Below are 23,523 nucleotides of genomic sequence, written 5' to 3' on the forward strand. Positions count from 1 at the left end.
TTGGAGCAACTTCAATTCTTGTACACTGATTTATATTTATTCTCATTGTGGCCTTTGTGCATCAACATGTAAACATCTTCCCCGCCCCTCACAATTAATAGCCTCCACTAAAACAATTGTACAGCACAGTTTGATTTGCTCTGAATTGTACGGCTTCCCACAATAAAACACTTTAAACTTTTGTTTCTAAAAAAAAGTAGAACTTCCAGGAAAAAAAAATATTTTTAAAAAAATAATTTTTGGTAGCCTGTGTTGGAAGCAAATAACTTTTTAAGTGAATTTAGGCACAGTCTGGTAAGTAGCTGCCAGAACGAGTGGAAGGAGTTCTCTCACTTGTCTCGCATGAGTACCATTTCCGTCAGCTGAATGAGGGCTTCTCTTTCAGGGGATGGCCGTAGTTTACTGATCTCTCTTGTAGCTTCATGGCAGTAGCGCTGGGCGAGGTAGGTTGTTTGCTGCACACCATCACTCTAATGTAAGAAGACAGTTAAAGGTAATGGATAACTGGCCAGCCTCCCTCCTGCCTTTTGCTTCTTCCAGGGCAAACAGGGGGAAGTTTTAAGATCAGTAAGTACCCTGAACACTTAAATTATATTCTGAGGGGAATGGAAAGAGATTGATTCCTACATCTCTTCCCCAAACTGAAACTCATCCATGCTAAACTTAAGTATACTTACAAAACAACACTGGTATATTAACGTACTCTATAATGGTGTAACCGCTCCCCTCCTGCCCTAAATTGAGATGTACAAAAAAAACATTCTATGCTGAAAAAAAAAGACATTAATTTTGCACAGACAATTATTCAGTGTTTTCACAACCAGACTCAATTAAAACTAATATGGAACGTGTACTGCAGTTACAAGACTGACTGGTAGTTACATGCTGCTTACACCAGCTGCTGGATACAGCTACTCTTCAGCTGAAGGAACTGAGTTCATGCATGAACTGTTTACTTTTATTATGTGGATTTTATGCTATTGGAAGGAAAGAAGAAAAAGAAAAGCTCTTCAGTACCTAGTGTTTCTGCTAAAACACTGTGCCAGTAAGGCAGCTGAAGAGTACTAACTGGTATTGTACATAGCATGCTACTTAACATGTTATTTGAACATGCAGCCCTGGTATTTTACTTCTGAGGCAATTAATTTCAGTCTGATTGCAGCAGGGACAGCACTTCAGGAATGAAACATTTGGTATCAGTCTTACCTGTAGCACGTATTTCCGAGCACGTTCAACATCTCCTGGCTTACTGAATCGTCTCATTATCATAGCATTCATTTCTGGAAACTAAGCACAAAGAGAGAAGGTTTTGTACAGCTTCTGAGTTGTTTTCCATGTAGCTGCCTTCGGTCAAAAAGAAACCGAAGTATAGACCTCTTCCCCTGCCACTGCTGTTACTGCAGGTATAGCTATAGGTTAATACCTGCAGTCTGCATGGGACTGTAGTATGGCAAAGCCTGAGCACTTAAAACTTGGCTGGTTCTGTTGGCTGTGGCCAGTTAGTAGCGCAAGTTAGCATCTGCCATTCCATCATGTTGAGCAGATGATCCAGTGTGGTAATTTCTGATGTGGCTACTTCCAGGTGTATCCACATTATATTCCAGGTGTAGAATCTGGTTCAGGTGTTCTTATATCACAAATGATGGTTAGTGTTGGCACACCTAGAAGAAGCACCTCTTCCCCAAGATGTACAACAGAGAACCCAAGAGGTCTGTTGTATCTGTATTGCACAGTTCAACCTGTAAAACCCTTCGTGATACCCTTGACTATTACCTCCACTTAAATTTTCCATTGCTCTGCTATTTTATATATACAAGCTCTGCCTGCGGAAAAGTCAGGACAGATGGACAGATATATATATATATATTTTAAGAGAAAAATGACAACTAGGATGCATTTTGTTTTCACGTAGAATTTGTAGTTATTACTGCACACTCAATTCCCTACAGATCAGGTAGAGAACTAAAGTCCATCATCTGAGAAAGTCACTGCATCACTCAGCTAAACATGTGGGCACTTTCTTCAGACAGTCCAGAAATACAGAAACCTGATGTTTAACAAACAAAGGCCACAACTCAAGGCAGCTACTCAGCAGAATTATTTTTAAAGGAAAGAGGTGTTTGTTCATTTTGTCTGAAAGGGTTATAGGCAAACCAAGATTATTTTATTGCCGTAAACAATGATCTGCTTTCCTTGCACACCTTTGGTCCTGAAACTGTAGATCTACAAACTTGTTAGGGAACAAACAAGTAGCATCCCTTACTGTTGTGACACTTCCCCATTACTCATAGGCAGTCTTCTTGGAAGATACCTTTAGAAGTTTATCGGTGACTCATACTTGGCTTTCTCTAGATTCTAGCTTACTTTCCATATAATGACAATTTAATTGCAATGTTCATATAATCTATTTTCATATTATTCACATTTACAATGACGTAGGATGCATACGCTTTCACTTTTTATACTTAAGCACTAAAAAATATAAAAATCCCCAAACCTGTAATGCAAAGCTGTTATTAGCAGTTCTGCAGACTTAATGGGAAGTACATAAGCATTTGACGGGAATGCTTATAATAAAAACAAACCCTCATTCTTCAGCTGTACTAGTTTAAGAGTGGCTTTAGACTTAGCTTGTACTAGTGTATTTCTTCTTTTAAAATAATTGGTTGTGGGTTTGTTTGGTTTTTTTTAACTAAGTGAACTAACTTTAAATACTGAATAAATAGGTCTCACACGAAGCTAAAATTTTTGTATAAAGGCCTCTCCTTAATAATCTAATCTAACGCACAAAGAAAGATGTATTTTAGAGGGAGGGGAGAGGACAAGAAGAAAAGAAGGCTGCCACGGAAGATACAGAGCACATTAAGAACTACAGTAAGTTTGTCAAGAAGAGAACATGAGGATTACCAGATACATTAAAGGGTGTGCAGGATAGCAGCAATACTAATTTCAAGAGAAACGACAGCCTATAACTAACCATTACATTTTGAGCTGTCCTCAAGTGCTGCCTCGGGAGTTTTTATTCTCAGATACAAATGGATGAAACATCTTTTAGTAGCAGCATAGATAAGTGTCTGTTGAAGCTCCAAATCTTTTAGCACTTTTATTTTGTTTATATATCACTTAAGTCTGTAGTGCTGTTCTTCCAGTTTCTTGAAAACAGCAGGACATGTTCAGCAAAGAAGCCTTCCGGTTAATGCGGAAAACTTAGCAAGATGGTCAAGTTATCTTTCAATGCAAAAACGTATGCTTACCATCTATCAAAGATAAAATGTGGAAAAGCATTTAAAAGTGACCTACAAAGAACAAGTAAGATTTTAAAAGAGAACTAACAGATTTTCTTTTCTTGCATTTATGTATTATGAACTTAACTCATTTATCTTATAAAGCCAATTAAATGATAGATTAAGTTGAAAGTCAGCCAGCCAGCCCAAAGAAATGAATAAAAGAATAGTTTTAATTTAAAAAATTGGAATATTCAATACCCCCAAGACAATTTGTGTCACCCATTCTCTGCCAAAATGAGAGTATTTGGAACATGTCCTTGTTTCTCTCTACAAGTAGCTTTAACACACACAAACCATTTCACAATTGCATCCTCTTTCTGTACCTGAGTCTCTCACTGTTCCTTAGACAACTCCGGTTGCTGATGACTAACAAGATCCTGCTACTTATCAAAAAAATCTGAAATAATGATTCACTAAAAAGTCAGTGAATCCTCCAGATGACTCTGCGGGGAGGAAATGAGAACACGGAGGAGGCTGTTCTCAGCACACATTCAGTGGCTGATACTCTTTGCTTTCCTATCATGGAGATACATGTCCTTGTAAATGCCCAAAGGATGAGGAAACAAATACATGCCTATGCTAACTATTCTATGATTCTCTCTTCCACCTCCCCTCACCCTGGGCTCTTTAAGAAAGAGGGGGAAATAAATGTCATGAAGCTCTATTTTTTTCTTAATTATTTAAAGCTTTTCCCACATCAAGCTCTGTGCAGTTCCAATGAGAGATCAGAGACTACAGCTCTACTGGAATTAGTTGTGCCAGTTGTTATATCATGCTGTGAAGTTTGGTAGAAAGGAATACTTTATAAATCTTCTTTCCTCAGGTGAACCAGAAACTTGAGCAAGGTGCATTAAACCAGCTTCTTCCTCTTTTATGAAATAGCACCAGTTTTAGTGTTTCTTTTGGTGCTGCTGGCACTTCTGTTTTGTTGTACTCCTCCAAATAATTTTTAAGCCACTAAAATCTTGATGAATTTTAAACTTATGTGTTTTATTTATGATACTCCTTTTTCTTTTATCCAAACTATGATGTTTACCTTCAGAAGGGAAAGCTTCCTACGTTGGTAACTGGATAAGACTCAAGGATGAAGAGATTAAGGGTTCAAAAGCAATAAACAGGCATGCCCACCTAAAAGCTAGGCAGAGATTTAAGTTCTTGGCCCCAGGATGGATACAAAGCCCAGAACCTGGCAAAGAGCCTACATATGTAGTCAAGCCTGGGGAGAACAAGATGTCTCAGAAAAGAACATAAGCAAGAAGCTACTTGGGAATAACCTGCAGAAAACATGCAAAAAACTCCCTGAAAACGTGGCCCTTTGCAAAGGTTAAGCACTTGAACTGGGGCAGCAACAGGCTAGTGCTGCTTCTGATATGAGGGCCTAATGGTAAGAGGAGCTGGGTAGGAAGGTGTTTCTCAGTTGGAAAGAACGTGTGTGTGCACACTAAATCCAGCTGATCTTCAGCGCCCTAATTTTTCACACATGCCCAGCCCACGCTCATCACTTACACTGTAGACTTGATCTGTTCAAGCTGGACCTCTTGTGTGTACTGCAAAGAGCAGTGTACACTTTTTGTCTTGGGGAAACAGATTTTTGTTGACTTACCTGTCGACAAGCAAACAAGACGGGGCCTGTGGCTAATCCAAGCTTGAGATCTGCTGCTGCTGGTTTCCCTAGATGGTTGGCACACGATGTAAAATCCAAGACATCGTCTATTAGCTGGAAAAAGATAAACATACAAATTATTTTTTTTTTTTTAAGGAGAACTAAATACAGAATAATCCTTGTTCAGAGAAGATTATGGAAAGGATTAAGACAGCCCACTTTGATTTCTAAGGCAGTTTGGAAAAGTTTAGGTTTTGGATTCCCTTTAGTTCAACAAAAGACTTGGGGGTACTGGTGAATGAAAAGCTAGTCATGAGCCATCAATGTGTGCTTGCAGCCCAGAAGGCCAATTGTATCGTGGACTGCCTCAAAAGAACCGTGGCCAGCAGGTCAAGGGAGGTGATTCTCCCCCTCTACTCTGCTCTCATGAAACCCCACCTGGAGTACTGTGTCCAGCTCTGGGGCTCTCAACATAAGGACATGGACCTGCTGGAGCGAGCCCAGAGCAGGGCCACAAAAAATGATCAGAGGGCTGGAGCACTTCTCCTGTGAGGACAGACTGAGAGAGTTTGGGCTGTTCAGCCTGGAGAAGAGGAGGCTCCGGAGAGACCTTACTGCGGCCTTTCAGTACTTGAAGAGGGCCTTTAAGACAGATAGAGATAAAGTTTTTAGCAGGGCCTGTTGCAACAGGATTAGGGGTAATGGTTTTAAACTAAAAGAGGGTAGATTTAGACTAGACATAAGTAAAAAATTGTTTATGATGAGGGTGGTGAAGCACTGGAACAGGTTGCCCAGAGAGGTGGTGGATGCCCCATCCTTGGAAACATTCAAGGCCAGGCTGGATGAGGCTCTGAGCAACCTGACTGAGTTGGAGATGTCCCTACTCCTTGCAGTGGGGTTGGACTACATGACCTTTAAAGGTCCCTTCCAGCCCAAACCATTCTATGATTCTACGAAAAGCACTACCTGAAAAGCTATGCCAACATTTTTTCCATACTGGTATGCAATCTCATGAACTTTGGGATCAGGGCAGCCTAGAATTGAAACCTGAAAAGAAAAAAAAAACAACAAGTAAATAGAAAGCTTTAGTTAGTATCCACTTTTAGTTTCTGACCACAGGTGTGACAGCAAGCGCAGACATTTGGGATCTGGGAAACAAAAGAAAGCTGACTCAGTAGCACATTCTTGCTTATCTCTGTTCATGGCTACACACAAATAGCTGAGCTTATTAGAAAACAAGGCTGAACAGCAGTGCAGTATTAAAAATATATTAAAGTCTGGGAAGAGATTAGTTTATTAAATATTTATCAGGCTTAGAAATTCTAATGCAAGAATGAAGATAGAAGAAATGTGGATGCACTACATATGCAGGCTAGTAGTCATATACAGTCCAGTGACAGAGTAATTAAATTTATTACATATATAAATCAGCCAGGGGATAATTGGAGGTCAGACAACAGATAAACGGACATTACATGCCTCATAAAAGATCCACAAAACTGGATGTGTTGCACCCAGTTAGGTGCAGTAGGAGGGGCAGTTGAGGAAGATTTTTAAGGGTGATGTTAACTATAACTGAATTGCTCAAGAAGATGAGCTGATTAGCTTGCAGACAAAGGTATCAAGGGATAATTAGTGGCAAAGAAAAGACAGTGAATGAAGAAAGTACACCAAGCTAGACAAAAGTTATCACTAAACTGAGATAAACAAATAAAACATTTTAATCAAGTACAGATAAAGGAATCAACTACGTGAGAGACAGCGGTTTTGCCAAATAAACTCCACAAAGTTAAGATACAGGATACAAACTAAGATTTGAGAATTAATATATTGCCTTAAAGTAAGGGGACTTATGCTTTTGCATTTATGTATTGATTATACACTTTGCAAAATGAGGTTGGTTATATTTAAATACTCAGATTTATTTCAGCTTTCAATAAAGCAATTAGGAACAAGGGGCAAAAATCTATCCTGCTGTACCGCAGACATTTCCACGTCTCCTGTGACTAACAGAAGAAGTGAAGATACATTTTACTTAATGTATGACTAAAAAACATGCTAGGAAAAGCAACATAGAAATGTGTGTGTATGTATATATATATATTCCTCTTTAAGACTATGTAAGGTAGGATCACACTAAAAAAAAAACCCAAAAACCAACCCCAAAGTAAAAGCAAGTCCACTAGTAGCTTTGAAGGTGAACATGAAGATGGAACTAAGAAACATCAAATCCTAATAAATGTGATGCAACTTGCCCAAGATTAGAGACTATTTCAAGCATCAGTGTATTTTGTAACCAAGCATCATAGAATCATAGAATCATAGAATGGTTAGGGTTGGAAGGGACCTTCAAAGGTCATCTAGTCCAACTTCCTGCAAAAAGCAGCTTGCTCCTTGGGAGAGCAAAAATTATTTTTGCATTGATGAAAGAGAAGACCTTCACAGCTCCTATTCACGTTATAAACATTTCTGAAGAAAAAAAAAATTACAAAATCTAGGAGGTTGATACGCCTATCACACCTCAAGTGAGCAACCCTCTGGCCATGACCACATGATAAACCTCCACATGACTGGGTCTTGTCTACCAGGGAGCTCCTTCAGCAGCCAATTTCTCAAATTGCTCTTGTGGATTATTGCCCCCATCTGGACACTCAGTGGGAGGCAGGCAGGCAGCCTTGTCCCAGTCAGCTTGTCACTCTGAGAGAGACGAAGTTTAACTGAAGCCATACTGGGATAATAGCATGCATTTACAAATACAAATCAGGATAATAATGTCAGTATAATGATATATGTTTAAATGATAAAGCTCACCCTTTGAAAACATCCCCTGATATGACTGGCTGTATTACAAATTTAATCTTGCAAGAATTCAGACTCCACAAAATCCTAATGAAAAACCCTTCCTAATACCAAGTGGAACAAATTCTTTAGAAAGGTTCTTTGATTTCAGCAAAGCAAGTCAATCTGCTTGGCATTATTTCAAACACACTTTTAAAATTTAAAAAATAGTTTCTATTATTTTATGATACATGAGAGACTCTTTACTGAATTTCACATCCCTAAAATATTCTGTCATCAGCTCTGGGTAGATACATCCTGCTCAGCTATTTCTCATGTGAGAATACAGCGGCTGGAGTTGAAAGCACTTGCACATCTGTACCAGTGCCCTGTAGGTTAGAGAGAAAAACCTGCTGCTGGGCAGGGATATGTTTGTATAAACTGTACAAGAGATGTTTGCTCTCACACTCCTAGTTTTGTGGACGCCATGAAAGGGAAAGGCTGTAAATCTTCCCGGTTTCCAGCCTTTCTCCTCCATTTCTATCTCCTGAAGCAGCCAGGATCCTGCCTTCTCATTTGTGACTCATCCACCACTGTCTGTCCAGACAGGAGGACTGTTTCTCTTTCCAGTGGAATCACAGAAAGGTTTAGGTTGGAAGGGAACTCTAAAACTCATTTCGTGCAGTCATCTGCTCAAAGCAGAGCTTACTTCACAGGGTGCTCAAGGCTGTGTCCAGTTGAGTTCTGAGCATCTCCAAGGATGAAGATCCCACACTCTCTCTGAGCAACCTGTTGCAGTGTTTGACCAACCTCATGGAGAAAATTTTCCTAACACCTTATTGAATTTTCCCATCCTACAGCTTGTCCTTTCACTGCGCATCTCTCCATCCTCTCTATGCACTCCCATTACATAGCTGGAGACAGCAAGAGGATTCCCCCTCAGCCTTCTCTACTCCAAACTAATACCAGCTCTTGGCATATAATTTCCTCCAGCCCCCAACCATCATGGTGGCCCTTCACTGAACCGACTCCACAATGTGAATGCCTGTCTTGTATGAGGGAGCCCAGCCTTGAGGTCTCATGTGGGCTGAAGAGAGGAAAACAGTCACTTCCTTGATGTGCTGGCTACACTGGTAGTGATGCAGCCCAGTACGTGCTTGTCCTTCACTGGTGCAGAGCACACCGCTGACTTTTCCTCCAGGCTCTTCAAATTTTGGTAACTGCTCTTAGGAAGGGGGTTATGAAGGCCTACTTGGGAGAGGAAAATATCTACCCAGCAGGAGCCTCCTCCAGCCCAGCAGACAACTATCTTGTCTTGAGTTTTCATGCATTTAACCTTTTCTCAAATAACTAGAATTTTAACATGCTAATCAAGTAGTTGTTTATGAAGAACTGTACTTTTACAGAAGTAAAGACTATCTGCCTGAGTATCTGTGATACATTTATGCTGATCTTTTTCACAGCAAACATTATGAAGAAGAAATAGCCCCAAAGGAGTTACTGTATTTTAAATAATAAATAAGGAAATTTACTGGCTGACCATAATACCTGATGCTACTGATGCTATTACCCTACATCTGTCGTTGGACTTGACTGTAGCCTGCATGCATATTGGTGTGGGGGGATCAGTTTTGCTGGTGATGGTCAGAGGTCTTATTTTCCTAGACACCAGTCCCACACCCTTGTAGGTTTTTCTGATGGAGCCCTGTGTACATACCAAACTATAAACTAGTTAAAACAGGAGCTCACAGCTAGATCCAGAGCTGCAGACTACATCTTTTGTTCAGTCCCTAAGGCAGACCTTCCATACGCAGCCTTGCCTTACTCATGGAGGCTGCATGCTTTCTCCTAACAGAGAAATTAAAGGATTTCTAGTGCAACTTTACACTTATCTCAAAACAAGCATGATTTAATCCCTCTTCTGAAACTATGCTACGCAAAATATAAACAGCTTTATGAGGGTTAGGAATTCACATAACAGCGGGATAAAAAAAGACAGAAAGAGAACCTGCACAGCTTATTTTGCCATCTCCAGCTTCTCTGATGACTAATAGAAATTCCACTTCAGCTTTATTGCTTCTGAATTCTTGAACCAAAGTCACCTCTCATGTTTCTCTGAAAAATGCCTTTCAGTAACTAAGGCTTCAGTGACTCTCTGGGCCATCTGCCACCATTTCCTTTTGCAATGTATTACATTGACTGCAACTTTGGTAACATTCCCCCATGCAGAACTATTATAGAAATAAACTGGAGACTGGGATGGCTCTAACATCTTGAACAGACTGTTCTGTCCATAAAAAAAATATTTTGCTAACTTAAAAGACTTTGGATTTAAGTGCAATAATGCTTTGGCAATGCAGAAGTTATCTAATACAGTGACTAGACCACTGTTGACAGACTACCTATTATCTTGTTTAGACATTTTTTCCAAGAATACTCTACTCTTCCATCTCTAAGGCATGACACTGTAGAACTCTAAGATGCCACCTAAAGTTGTTTGACATCGTCTTTCCAGTTAATACTTTTATCTTATTTATGCAGAGAAACAAACTGTTTTCTCCTACCATTAACAGGAACTGAACTGCTTCTAATGACACACCAGACTGGTGGTAACTGATGTTCTGAAAACCAATATCTCTTCTTAGCTTTGTCCCTAAAAACAAGATGTGAATACTCTTGAGTCCCCAACGGAATTTCCTTTCAAGCTAGAACTGATGATCCTGCTAGTCATTTTTGCTACAGAAAACAGAACTCCCCTCTGATTCCATCAATTTCCAGCCAAAGTCATCTAAACACCCTCCCCCGCAAAAAAAAAAACCCAAACCAAAACCCAGACCCTGAACAAAAAAACCAAAACAAAACAAAAAATCCCCTTTTCACTGGTATCAGCAGAGTTTTCTTTATAACACAAATTTTACTGCATATAAAATTCCAGCAATTCCGCAATGGAACTACTCAGAACAACCACTAGAAGAAAAGCAGCCAAACATCCCCTTCACCTGCATCACAGCCACAATCTGGAGGGAAGTGCTTAAATCCTTAACTCTTGCAAGTTATGAAAAGGAAAAAACTCAAAATAGCAGATTTCTAAGAAGAATCCACCCAGTGGGAAGGTGATTTCTTCATCTATCTGTTAAGATCATTTCAGGAAGACTGTCAAAGTGAATATAAAAACTCGTATGTTTTTATTGGGGTAGCAGAATAATGTGATGCTCCTTACTAATCCAATTGCCCACTAATATAAATGAAGATTTGCAAAAGGAAATTATTGCCATTAATTTGAGCAATCCATAAGACTTAACTTCTTTCCTCCAACTACGGTGAAAGATATTTTCCCTCCCCACAAAATCAGTCTCTCATTCTATATGATGTTTTGATTTAAGCGATTTTCAACTGCTGTCTATTGTACAAATGTACTCGTTCTCTGAGAACAAAGCAGTATGACTAACACTAGCACAGATTTTTAGTCTTATTCTTTTAGAATTCCCTCTTGCTATAGCATACACCAGCCATATTGCCTTTAATACTTAAAAAATTATAACTCTCTTTTGGAGTGAGATTATTGCATACCTTCTCCATTTTCTGCATTAAACTAAACAAGTTTTTTTAATAAGAACATCACCTCAAACCAGATCTTTTTGTAATGAAGTAACAGAACTGAATGACAGATAGGGTTGGATATAGCAATTAATAATTAAAAATCCCAGACAAATCAAGAACTACATGCTCCTGTTCTTTTACAATGTAATGTAGAGTATATACAATTAGTTGTTTCCTCCCACTCTTAGCACTCGAGGTCCACTCAGCACCAATGAGTGGGACCAGATGTCACAGAAGACTTAAAATCAAACTATAGACTCAAGAATTATCAACTGAAATTAAAATTAGTCTCAAAGTTGCAGAATTACAGAAATTAAAGGCTGCCACTGTGAATCTTATTTTGATTCAATAAATCTGTGTACGAATATAAAACAGAAAAGAAAGAGTAAAAACCAGTATTAGAGGCTACACAGCTGAACTGTGATAAATGCACAATCACAAACCCATTCGGATTCTGGCAGAATACCATTTAAAGGGTTTGCTTTGGAGGATCTCCAGAGAAAACAGCAGTAACTAGGAGTTTAGCTGTGAAGCTTACAGTGTGGTATGTTAACTTTAGAAGAGACAGACGTACATACTGCTTTACAACTGTTTGCTATAAGACTCGCAGTCTTCTTAAAAGTCTTCTCGAGGTAGTGAGCAAATCTCTCATTCTCATTTTCCTTGGAGCCCAGCTGGAGGAATTCACCTAAAAAGTTGCAGAGACAAGAGTTTTTATTTGTGGGTTTACTGCTTAGGCAAGCAAATCTGAAGATAAAAATAGAAAAAGACCTTACCACGCACCAGATCTTCAATCACCTGAGTTAGAACAGAGATGATAGTAGTGTTTCCAATTCGTGCTAAAGCTACGGAAGCAGCTGAGAGGATGAAGTCACCAGCTAGAACAGCCTAAGAATAAAAAAAATAATTGATCTTTAAAGTCTTTTCCTGTAGCTGTTATTACAGATGATACAATTTCCCTTATTTGCCAGGTCTACTCATATCATTTTCTTACATAAAGCACAAATATCTCATTGTAACAGAGAGAAAACAGAAGATGACCAAATATTAAAATCTGAACCATTTTTTGAATCCCTACCTTACAGTGCTGTTTATATTTTTCTATATAAGCACTGTCCTCCCTGTATGCAATATGTGAATATGTTTGCCTGTGAAGTTTTTTGAACATTACTTCTCTATTTGACCATTCTGTTGTGACTTATGCCATGTTAGCTCTGAATTGCCATAGCAAGTTCATCAGCAATGTATTTCTTTCCTTGCATTTGCTGATGAAGGCCTTCCTTTTAATGCGCTATGAAGAAACACTCCTCTCAAAAAATAAAAAAAATTGTCACGCTGACTGAAAACATTTTTGTGTTTACTACTGAATCAGTAGTAAATATAGGAATATACTGTTCTGCATGAGGTGCAAGTTCAAAGTATTCCACCAACACTGCAAAGAATGGTATAGGGAATGTAAAATCAGTAAGAATCACACTACAATCATACATCATCTAATGCTTCCAACAGTTCAGAAACGGAACATATATTTGGCTTCCCACAATCTGTGCATACCCCTTCATGCTTTTTCTGGCATATCCTAAGGCTGTGCCTAGGGACTGTAATGTGACAAAAAGCCTAGGTACTTGTGCTCTGCTGAAACTCAAAGGCAAGCCTTGCATGTAATGGCAAACTCACCTTCCTCTCTCCCCAGATTTGATTGACTGTCATTTTTCCTCTGCGAGAATTTGCATCATCAATAACATCATCATGAACTAGGCTAGCTGTGTGGATCATCTCAGCAATTATGGCCACAGAGCGCTGGCTTGCTTGAACCTCCCTAAAATAAAGAACAAGAACTGTCAAATAATGAAATCAATTTTATGTGCTGCAATACACTAAAAGAAATCTCTACTAAAACCAAACAAAAAATGTTTCTCTGAAAACAGCTGTCGCAGCTTTTCCATGGTCTGAACCCCATCTTTCAAACCTGGAATTAGGAAGACAAGAGAAAGTACGATCACGTTAGTGTAGTAAGTGCAATGGGACATCTCCATAGGCCTATTTCTGCCTTACTGCATCAACAATACTGCAAAACTCCCGAGTTATTGACTCTAGTCCCTCTAAATCCAGACTGCAATAAATAGCACAGCATCAAGGATGCTTGATTCTAATGAGAAGGAAATCTGGAAAACGGCAGAGAAAAGAATGCCAGGTAGCTTTGCAGATGCATTTTAAGTTTTCCTTATCTCTGTGATGCTCTATCTGTAAGACGCAGTATCAACAGCTCTCCAAAGTTGGCTAACTCCACTAACCAGCAAGCTGGAGAGATCAGCAGGCACAAGAGCCTGTATTCCGCATTTAAAAGACGTAACTCATGAATCTTATCCTTTATGTTACCTTATTATCTTAAGACCTCAGAGGTTCTTCAAAAGCCTGAGGAATTAACTAGAATTATACTGCAATCACTTGAAGCCTGCGAACACTAGCTACCTAACACTTACTGAAGTTCAGCCTTTGGGAAGATCTAACACTCATGATTCAACTCTCAGTAGTTCACACTTACTTTATTTTTTGAACTAGGTGAAAAGAAGGTAGTGGAAGAACACAGAAGCAATTATCTAGGGAACAAGGTTGGCAAAATGAACATAAAAGAGCCAACCTAGCTCACACAAAGGACCATCTACCCTAGTATCCAACTGCCACCTCCTTTTTCCAGTATCTATTTCTCTTTTTCTTCCTGTTTTCATCATGGGGAATCTCAGAAATGGCTATCCCAGTCAGCCTTGCCTTATAGCTGCAACAAGCCCACATGGATGTTAAACTAACAAAACCAAAAAACCCAACAAAAGAAAAAATTACTTCTGATATATTGATACCTTAGTTCTGGTATACAGATACTGAGCAAATCAGACTGTTTTCCAGCAGAGCAGAAAAAGAACTGAGAGAAACAGATGATGGTAATTTCAGCTCAGCTGAAGGGAATTTAAATTCCTGCATTGCCTATTTCTATTAAAATCTAGTGATTGATCAAAAAAAATGAAATAACATCTTGCAGTCTGCTGACATAACATTGTGTTCTGACACCTACCTCTATGCAGAACTCTGCATTGCTGTCAGTGGGAGTTCAATATCCTGAACAATAGCAGGATGTGTGGCTCACAGGCTGTGAAAATGTGGCTTTTAAACAACAGAAAATAAGAGCTGGAAACCTTCATAGTTGTTTGAAGGTAAGTTTTACTGTGGACTAGTAATTTAGTCAAATGCTAGTTCAGTGTAAGTAGTTTTCCCAAATAAACTCTTGTTACTAAGTAGGAGAACTTACCTTCAAAAAACTGTAAAGGTCTCCAGCCTCTTTCATGCACTGGTCTCCTTTTGGGGACTCCCTTTTTCATTTATTATGTCAGCAGATTGGACTTCCTGCTGGGAAGTAGCAGTAAATGGCAACACTCACCGACACACCAAAATCTTTCAGTAGTATGAAGACAGCACAAGGATAGACATTTCAAAAGCAGGTTTTGAAAAGTTCTGCATTATAGTGCATTTCAGCTCTGACAATGACTAAAAATGGCATAGGAATGCTCATGGTTCATGTGTCTGGTTCCCAGAATGCTGTATCAAAAGTAATAATTTAACCCAAAGGGTTTGTTTTTTTAAACTACTATTTCTATAAGGTCTCAAGCAACGTTCTTCCTATCGCTGGCAAAAAATTTTGCAATAGTTTCCTACAAACATCTTGCAAAAGTAATTCTGAATCAGAGCATGCCTATTTTAGGGAAAACACACAAGAAACAGGATCCTTCTCATTCCCTGCCATTTTTCATTCTGCTTCACCTGCAAAACAAAAGCAAAAAGTAGCAGTAACTCAAGTCAATAGACAACTGGGTCCTCACAAGTCCAGTAAGTGGAGAGGTGCCATTTTTAGCTCATTCTCAAAGCAAAGGCACCCCAAGATGACAGATATTTACACAAAATGTTTACAGAACTGTAGGTTTATCTTTTTACACATGCATTATATTAATGTTTAAGTCCATGATCATATTCTGTTTTTCAGTAGGACCCCCTGCTTGTGATAAGCTTTTAGAGACCTACAGCATCCTGAGGTCTTTTCCATTACAGAACTTGTTTCATGTACACAGAACAAGACCAAGGTTGATCTTACAGGTCAAAAAACACCCAAACGCACCTCTCCCTTCAAATATCCCTCAAAAAAAAAAAAAAAAAGGCAGGGGGACATGACTCAAAACAACAACACAAAACGGGATTTACACTCTGCAACAAAGAGCTTTGCAATGTGTTTGCCAGTAAGTAAATATTGCCAGGTTAAAGACAGGAAACATGCAAAAGAACTTGCAAAATTTCTGTGTTATGACCACATTCCTCAAAGTACATTTTTGCTGTTAAGTCACTGTGGCTGAAAGAAACTAACATTTCAGAAACACAGTCTGTGACACAGAAAAGCATTGCAAACTGGAGAAAGCACAGAGAACAGATGTGTTAACACGGAAGCAAATTACCAAACAGATGAAAACCAGCATACAATGCAGGCATCTGACAACCATGGTTTGGAGGAGTGAAAGACAAGAGGACTAATGTTGCTGGAAGGTCCTCATATCTTTAGGAAATATTATTCTAACACGTTTAGCCACATCATTATATTTAAGTATTTCTCACACTATTCTGATGGATTTATTACCCTTTTCCCCCCAAATCTTTTGTGCTTACTATTTTCTCTATTAAGGTGTCTATGTACTTCTTTGGCCTTCTCTTATTTGTTTGTCTCTCCCATTTTGGTTGCAGAAATAGAAATAAAAACTCCTATTTGCAAACACCTCTGGAGAATACACCCTAAACAGAAACATTAGGTCCAGTCAGGCTAAGTGATAATTCTGTGAAATTCTGCACGCAGGTATGTGAAGAAAAGCCAGAGGATGTGTGAAATTGAGGGTTTGCATTACCTCAGCTTAAACTCTTTACAGCGATTCTCACTCTCACACAAAGATAAGTTGCTTTCCTTAAGCAAAAAGCCATTGCCCAAGGGACCTATGGACTCAGGGTTGGACTTCAGACATTTGAATCTTCAAGGGAAAAAACCCAGCATACCAGCACAGGAAAACTTGAATGCTTCAGACACTTATCTTTCTGATAATAGTTCAGATTTTTAATATAACTGTCATTCTCCTTGTGATGACGACAATAAAGTGACCTCACTCTAGAAAGACAGTTAAGCTGCTGAGGGCATTCTAAATACCTAGCCTTCCTCAAATCTAAACATAAACAATCATGTCACCTAACCTGTAAGCAGGGCTACCTGGGTGTTCCCCTCCATTCACTTGAGAAGTCGCAGCTATTCTGGTGGGGCTCTGTGAAGACCAGAGGTCTCTGTGGACTGCCTCCTAAGATCAGAAACTATAATCTTACGAAGCTGTGTTCTGTTATTTTAACAACCAAACAAGGAAGAGTATTACCTTTTCTACTAGTATTGCATAAAAGGAAAAAAAAAGAAAAAGCACAAAACAACAAAAAAACAAATTAAAGAACAGGCAAAAGCATGCTGGGTCCAGCAAGTTATATGACAATTGAGAATGGCAGCAAGATGAAGGAGAAACTCAACATGAGTAACACAAACCCCAGAGGTAGAATAAAAAAAATTTTTAAAAATGCTAGGGATGAACAGCACAGGATATTGGCTCACCTGACAAGTCTACAGATGTTGTGGCCAGTACCTTTGATCACATGTGTGGGAACCAAAGCTTCAACAAACAAAACCACCCCAATTTTGGGAGAAGAATCAATACTAATTGAGGAAGAGACTGATAAAATGCTTTAAGGGAAATGACAAGTTGAAAGACAAAAAACATCTTAAAAAAAAAAATGCTGTAAGAAGCAGAATGGAAAGCAAGTATTTTTTTTCCCCTCAGGTCGACAGCAGAGTCACAGACTTACAAATACACAGTGTTTCCTTCTCTACATATACAATTTCCCTCACAAATCGTAAGAAGTTGGAAGAACAATTTCTCACCTGTAAGCAATGCTGCTTTAAGAAGCAACAAGAATGAAACCAGTATCAGTGTGAACTGGAAGGATACGTACATACAAAGCCGATGTAACACAGCCTGCTTCAAGATGCTTAAGAGCAAAAGAGAAGAAAATGTCCATAAAACTCCATCAACTCACAGTAAGTAGGAATCCACAATATGAAAGTATATTATTTTGCCATGGCCTACCCAACCCTCAAAAAACCTTGGTCATCATGCATGAACCAAAAAGCATTACACTGAAGACTTGTATAAACATATGTGAATTTTAATTACAATCATAGGCTTAGAGAAAAGCAGCATGAGGGAAAGAAGAGGAAGGTAAATAGCCTTCAACCTCTTCCTTTGATGAAACACTTCTGTTTTCCCTACTCCGAATTTAATTCTAAAAACAACATGATGGAGATAGTGACTCAGTCTGTCCTTATGCAAGGAACACTCAGATTAATGAGGAAGCTTTTAAACATCAAACATAGTTTGGAGGGGCTGACAAAAACTGCAACAGATGTACAAAAGCTGCCAAATAACACAGGCATCTATAAATCAGAGCGCTTATGCTGAGGGTTGGCTACTGCGAAGCAAACACTTGCCTCAGGCGTATGTGACACTTGAACTCCAAGATTGCACTTTATCACTGGCACAGGGCAGGTCTCAAAACCAGTCCTGATGGTTTCATGACAGCATTAACGCACGGACGAGAATATGTCCATGAGCATATACATATGCCAAAACCCAGCAAATATGCTTTTAGCCTATAAAGGCAAATTCAGTTCTTTCTACAGCTACTTCTTGTCTTCGATTCACTGCTCACCTCCTACACTGTACAACATCAATTCCAGCCCTCTCAGTATTGCATGTACACTACATAATTTTGATAATAAGCTTCTCATTCTACACTCTAGAATGAGATTGAAGTATTTTTCCTATTATTCTGACTAGAAGCATGCTCCAAAAACTCACTGCTTTGGTTGTTTAAAGTCTCCTCCTAAGTTTTCACCCTCTTTGCAACATTGTCCTTTGTCTTTAATAGCTCTTTCTTCCTTGTTTCTGATAAATTCATAGAACACACGTCCTTCATTCTGATAATCTTTGTAGTCCATCCCTGAAGCTAGCTGGACTTATCTTTTTTTGAACAAAAAGATCAGACATGTTGATGACTTCATAAAGCTGATACAAGGGTACCAGCACTCCCGTAGCTGAACTGGGTTTACTATGGTTGGTGCATGCTGGGATTATTTTAAGGTTTTTCATAGAGAAGGTGGCTGCAAATCACATCAGGGTTACACCCTAATGGGACTCTCACAAGCCTCCAAGCTCAAGCAGAAATTTTTGGTTTATTGCACTTCCTTTCATGCCATAATGGATGGCTAGTCATCAAGAATGATTTTGTCATCAAAAAGTGCCATCATCACACTCCTGTTTTTCACGTCAAGATCACTCGTGAAAATATTAAGCCAATCAGTGCTGTGAGAAAGGACATCCTTGAGGAGTTTCACAATCAACATTTGCTACCTCTAAGACAACGACAAGAAGTAGTACTGAATGGAGAACAGAATCAAGGTGGAGTGAAGTTCATTAATACTGGACAATGTTTTCCTAAAACAAGAGGAACTGGCACACAAAGGACAGGACACTGCCAACTAGGTTTTGCTTTCTCCTTCGAAATTATATTTGCATAGGAGGGGGTATACTGGGAGAGGTGCCATATCAAGCAGCAAAATAGATGCCATGCTCTGAGGTAGAAATCAAGTCCAACAAGGCATTAACTAAGGAAAAAATTATGCAAGAGCTGAGAAATCCCTTAGGACTGATAAAGTCATCTAGAAACACTTCTGGCAAGGGACCAAAGATTTCATATTTGAAATTCTATACAAGGGAAGACTGGAAGTGTAGCTGGAAGGCAGAGAACACTCCAGCCAACATCCTTCCTCAAAATGCGAACAAAACAACTGATAGGAATGTGTGGAGAGAAGCATTTGCAATCAGTCAGAGCAAGGAGTGATACAAGGTGAGTCTGATGTTCTGCTCAGTTAAAAGTGCTTTTGAAAGACAAGTAACTTGAAGAACACGAGGATTATACCAGCTCTAAGCTTAGAATCTTACACTTAAGTATAGAAACTTGCTCGTAGAGGTGGAAAAAAAACAAAATATCTCTGACTACTTCGAATCTCTCACAGCTTTGAATATAATCATACCACCTGCTTAATGGCTTTTCTGCATAATTACAAAAAAAGCTATGGAAGTCTCTTCTTGCAGCAAAGTTCTTACCTATGACAAGAGTTTAACAGCTACAGAGGAGGTTACAAATGAAAAATACTTTTATTTAAGTTTATTTTGTTTCAAAGAGTATTAGAGGTTCTAATAAAGCATTTATGTAAGAAGGTAAAATTGACTAAAAACCTTACAAATACCAGAATTTGGCAACATTATTTATTCATCACCAGTTAAAACTGCAGTATAGTCCACAGTTTTACACATGGAAGCATGTAGTAAACCCAGTAGTTCCTTTTGCATTGCTAACTACAAAAATACAACTTCATGATGGAACTTGAATTCAGGTTTTACTGAGGCGCTTTTTATTTTCATAAAGTTACCTGACATTTTTTGGGAACACAAGAATGATGAATTTCAAGTACGATAGATGTCTATATGTCTAAAAGTGAGCAGCTCACCTGGAATTATTATGGTGAATGTTGCAAGCCCTTGCCATTAGCACCACAATCATTGGTCGAAAGGCCTTTCCTTTCCCATCAAAGTAATAATCACACATTTCCTTAAGTTCTACTGTAGATACAAGTAATTCCTACAAAAAGGAAAAGAATATATCAGCATAAAAGTCACAAAGCCAATCTGTCTAGTGTAAGCAAAACTGTACATGTGTATAAGGTTATTGCCTGTATTCATTCCACGTAGTGTAAGCTGAAGTTGTTTTTAAAATTACTATGAGCAATCTGAAACATAAATGATGTATTCCAGCAGTGTAAATCAGAAGGAAAAAAAATGCATTCTGGTTCTGTAAGAAATGTAGAAATGCTCTCTTTGCCTTCAGTTTAAGTTTCAGATAGCTCTTCATAAACATAAAGAATATTCTTTCAATAGCTATCCTCCAAAGCAATTGTTGCTGTTAAAATCAGAATCATCACAACATCTCAGAATAGTCACCAAAATCCCTTACCTTTTTAATATCTTCATAGAGATTCTTCAAGTCTCTTCTACCAAGTTGAAAAGGGTCTTGGTATTTTTCATCACTAACTGTCTTGCTACAGCTGCACAAGTGGGATGTACTTGTATGATGAAAGCTGGTGACAGTGTTTTTCAAGAGAGTAATGCTGTTAAAAGCAAACTTTCCCTGATTCCCCAAACAGAAACATTCCAAAGCACTTCCTCCTCCTCCTATCCCTTCACACAAAATTTAACCTAATAGCTAAAATATAAGCAGGAGGCATCAAAACACTCTTTTCAGCCAGCTAATAAGGTGCAAGGACAGAACAGCTACAGATTGATGATCCTAGACTTTTGGGAGCTGGCAAAGTGCAGCATTTGGCAAACAATAATCCCTCCCCACCTCGCCTCTAACAGGTTACAGAAGTCTTCTGAGACACATAAAACTACATTGCTCTCAATGTATCCTTTCAAATACACTATTGATAGTACAGTGTACATTTGGAGATGGAGCCTTTCTTGCCACTCCTGCATACTCTCGGAAAAATATTCAGGACTTGGATTTGAAAATTCTCCTTTGCACACTCACCTACATTATAAACTATACATTAAATCAACACTTCCAGTTGCTATGAAAGTTCATCAGTAAAGGGTGAAAGCTCCAGCTGGATGCATTAAGATGCAGTCAGCTTGGGCTTGATTTTTTTAACATTCCTTGGAGTTGAAGTATATGCTTCTTATGATACTTCTTTTTCAAAGTGAACCACATGGGTTTTCTTGGGGCATTCTTGCTTTGCCCATTGCTCCCCAGGATGGAGGGCTTAGATTCAGGTTCAGCACCACAGCAGCAGTCTACACAGAATTATTCAACTATGTACTACAGCAATAACCTTATTTGTAAAGTTTACAGCTCACAGGTATAACTAGCACGCCACCCAATAACTATGTCTTTACCCATTACATAACAACATGAATCTCCAACTTACCGCCAAAATATATTACATATTTTTGGAAATGACAAAGTTGCACTTCTTTGGGTAAAGTGACACATCTGCACAAAGAAAGATCAGAGTTAATTTAACAGAACTTTAAAATGACAGAAAACAATAGATTACAAAGAACAAGTTTCTGTTCACTAGCACTATTCTATTTGTCCATTTTAACAACCCTGCAGCAAAGGGAGTCTCATAATCTCCTCTGGTATCACGTGAGACATAATACGTACGTTGCCAATACGTACGTTCATTAGCTTCTGACTTAAACTGACTCTTCCTCTCCAGACTGTTGGACTTCCTCCCCTTGCAGGACCAGCCCAGAAGATGCATCAGTTAACTTCCCAGAACTGCTCTAATGAAACCTTGCTTTTGCAGCCGTGGAAGGTGCAGTTTTCAATCGTTCCCTGTCTTGCAGATAAATCTGGAGTGCACCAGTCAAGGCAGACAGAAAAGGACAAGAGCTGTTTCCATAAACTACTACACTAACAGAAAAAGAACATCCTTGTTTTCCCCTGAAGCAATTTTAATTCAGCTTTCTTCTTATGATAATTTACACCTACACATCTTCCCTGCTACATGTCAAGAACCTAACCTCCAAACCCAGCAATCTCTCCATTGATCTCTCCCTGCAGACACAGCCCAGGAGCCTGGGGGAAGGAGCAGTTCCAGGTACACGATTTCAGTAGAGATAGGCTACGAAAGGAAAAACTCCTCTTGCTCTGCTCCTGGCATTGCTGCCAAGAACTACCCAGCCCCGCTCTGGAGCGCACGCTGACTCAGAGGCCCAGGCGGGCTGACCCAGCCCAAAATTAGTGCAATCCACATGTTCACCAAACTGTTGCTCCAAAAGCCTGCACAGAAATATTCAAGGAGACCCAGAACTGGAGAAGAGTTCCCCCAACTTGCTCCTCATGCCTCAGTGTCTCCTTGTACACAGCTTGAAGTCTCTCTCTCCTTCAGCATGGGGTAGAAACAAGAGCACCACAACAGCTCCGTGGCACCCTTCCATCCTTCTTGTGTACAGGATGAACAAAGGCCAGGCAAGGAGACAAGGGAAGGAGAGGAAAAAGAGGAACCCTAACTTATCATAGATTTGCAACTCTGCAACTTTGCAAATCACTGCTGAATTCAGTGCCCAGCCCTATGGTTGAGACCTTCGTAAGTTCGCTCTCTCATACCGCGCACCCTTTTCTGATGTTAAAAACCAGCTGATCTCTTGCTATTCTTCCTTCGGTAAGGGCACTGACAGACTTTCTCCTTTACATTGCTGCTTAAGCCTGCAAGACTGGGTCCTGTATGATGGCGGACACATCACAGCCAGAACACTCTACTGCAGGTCAGAACAGTAACTTGGCCTTGTGAGGAAGATGTAAACGAATGCAGCAGAACTGCCTCTCATTACTACTCATAATGCTACCTTAACATATAAACATGTTGAAAATCTCACACTAATGAGAATCGCTCTCCCTGCTCGCACCTAGAGAAGACTCAGAGAGGTTCTTACCCACAGCAGCAACCAATCCTGCCCTGAAAACCCTTCAGCCAGGACTTAACCTTGCACCGAGAGCGTTCCTGCCCCCTGCAAGGCTCTCCCCGGGCAGGGAGCTGCCCGCCCGCCGCACACGGCAGCCGCCCTCGGGCCTTCGCGCGTCCCGGGCGGGAGGGAAGCCCTGGGCTGAGAAACGCCGAGGGAGCGGCGGCCCCGGACGCGGGGCAATTGTGACCGCCCGACCCCTCCGTCCTGCTCGGCCCCCCACCCCGAGCCGCCCCATTCATTCTCGGTGACCTCCAGGCGCCCCGCCGCCGCGCCGCACTCACCGCCGCGCTGGGGGCCGGTGGCGGCGGCGGGGTGCGGGAGCCGGGCCCCGGCGGGCGGAGGCGCGGCAGGGAGGCGAGCGGCGGCGCCCGGCGGGAGGAGGCGCCGCACCGCCACCACCACCAGCGCAAGGCCATGGTGTCCCCCAGCCCCGCCGCGCCGGCACCGCCTTCCGGCACCGCCGCGACCCGGACGCGGAAGCCCCGCGCCGCCGCCACCCTCTGGCAGGGGTGCCGGGAGGACATCCGGGCGGGGGGGGCGAGAG

The 23,523-nt window shown here is 40.2% G+C and overlaps 1 protein-coding gene across 3 annotated transcripts; it reads right to left on the bottom strand.

Moving 5' to 3' along the window:
- Positions 1-15: 15 nt before the first annotated feature.
- PDSS1 (decaprenyl diphosphate synthase subunit 1) lies at positions 16-23,503 on the bottom strand. 3 transcript variants are annotated; one of them, XM_086742137.1, is made up of 12 exons: positions 23,261-23,411; positions 21,434-21,498; positions 20,461-20,551; positions 19,958-20,088; positions 12,946-13,087; positions 12,045-12,156; positions 11,843-11,956; positions 10,233-10,321; positions 5,857-5,937; positions 4,891-5,004; positions 1,207-1,287; positions 16-470 (listed from the first exon to the last, which is right to left on the bottom strand). In XM_086742137.1, the coding sequence occupies exons 1-12, from the start codon at positions 23,393-23,395 to the stop codon at positions 330-332; spliced, it is 1,296 nt and encodes a 431-aa protein (XP_086598263.1). In that variant the 5' UTR covers positions 23,396-23,411; the 3' UTR covers positions 16-329. The 3 variants fall into 3 exon arrangements, with proteins under 3 accessions (XP_086598263.1, XP_086598262.1, XP_086598261.1); XM_086742136.1 differs by having other exon boundaries at positions 20,461-20,584; XM_086742135.1 differs by lacking the exon at positions 10,233-10,321 and having other exon boundaries at positions 11,847-11,956; positions 20,461-20,584; positions 23,261-23,503.
- Between the last annotated feature and the right edge of the window lie 20 nt (positions 23,504-23,523).

This window comes from Chlamydotis macqueenii, chromosome 2, assembly GCF_036417535.1.
Source record: "Chlamydotis macqueenii isolate bChlMac1 chromosome 2, bChlMac1.mat, whole genome shotgun sequence".
Taxonomy (NCBI): Eukaryota; Metazoa; Chordata; class Aves; order Otidiformes; family Otididae; genus Chlamydotis; species Chlamydotis macqueenii.

What these genes read in the sequence shown, in the direction of transcription:
- PDSS1 (XM_086742135.1), bottom strand. Translation starts at nt 23,503, where the DNA reads ATGTCCTCCCGGCACCCCTGCCAGAGGGTGGCGGCGGCGCGGGGCTTC. An exon ending in ATATGTAATATATTTTGGCG is followed by an intron (nt 20,585 to 21,433) that starts GTAAGTTGGAGA and finishes CACTGTCACCAG; the next exon opens with CTTTCATCATACAAGTACAT. An exon ending in GATTGAAGATCTGGTGCGTG is followed by an intron (nt 11,957 to 12,044) that starts GTAAGGTCTTTT and finishes GCAACTTTTTAG; the next exon opens with GTGAATTCCTCCAGCTGGGC.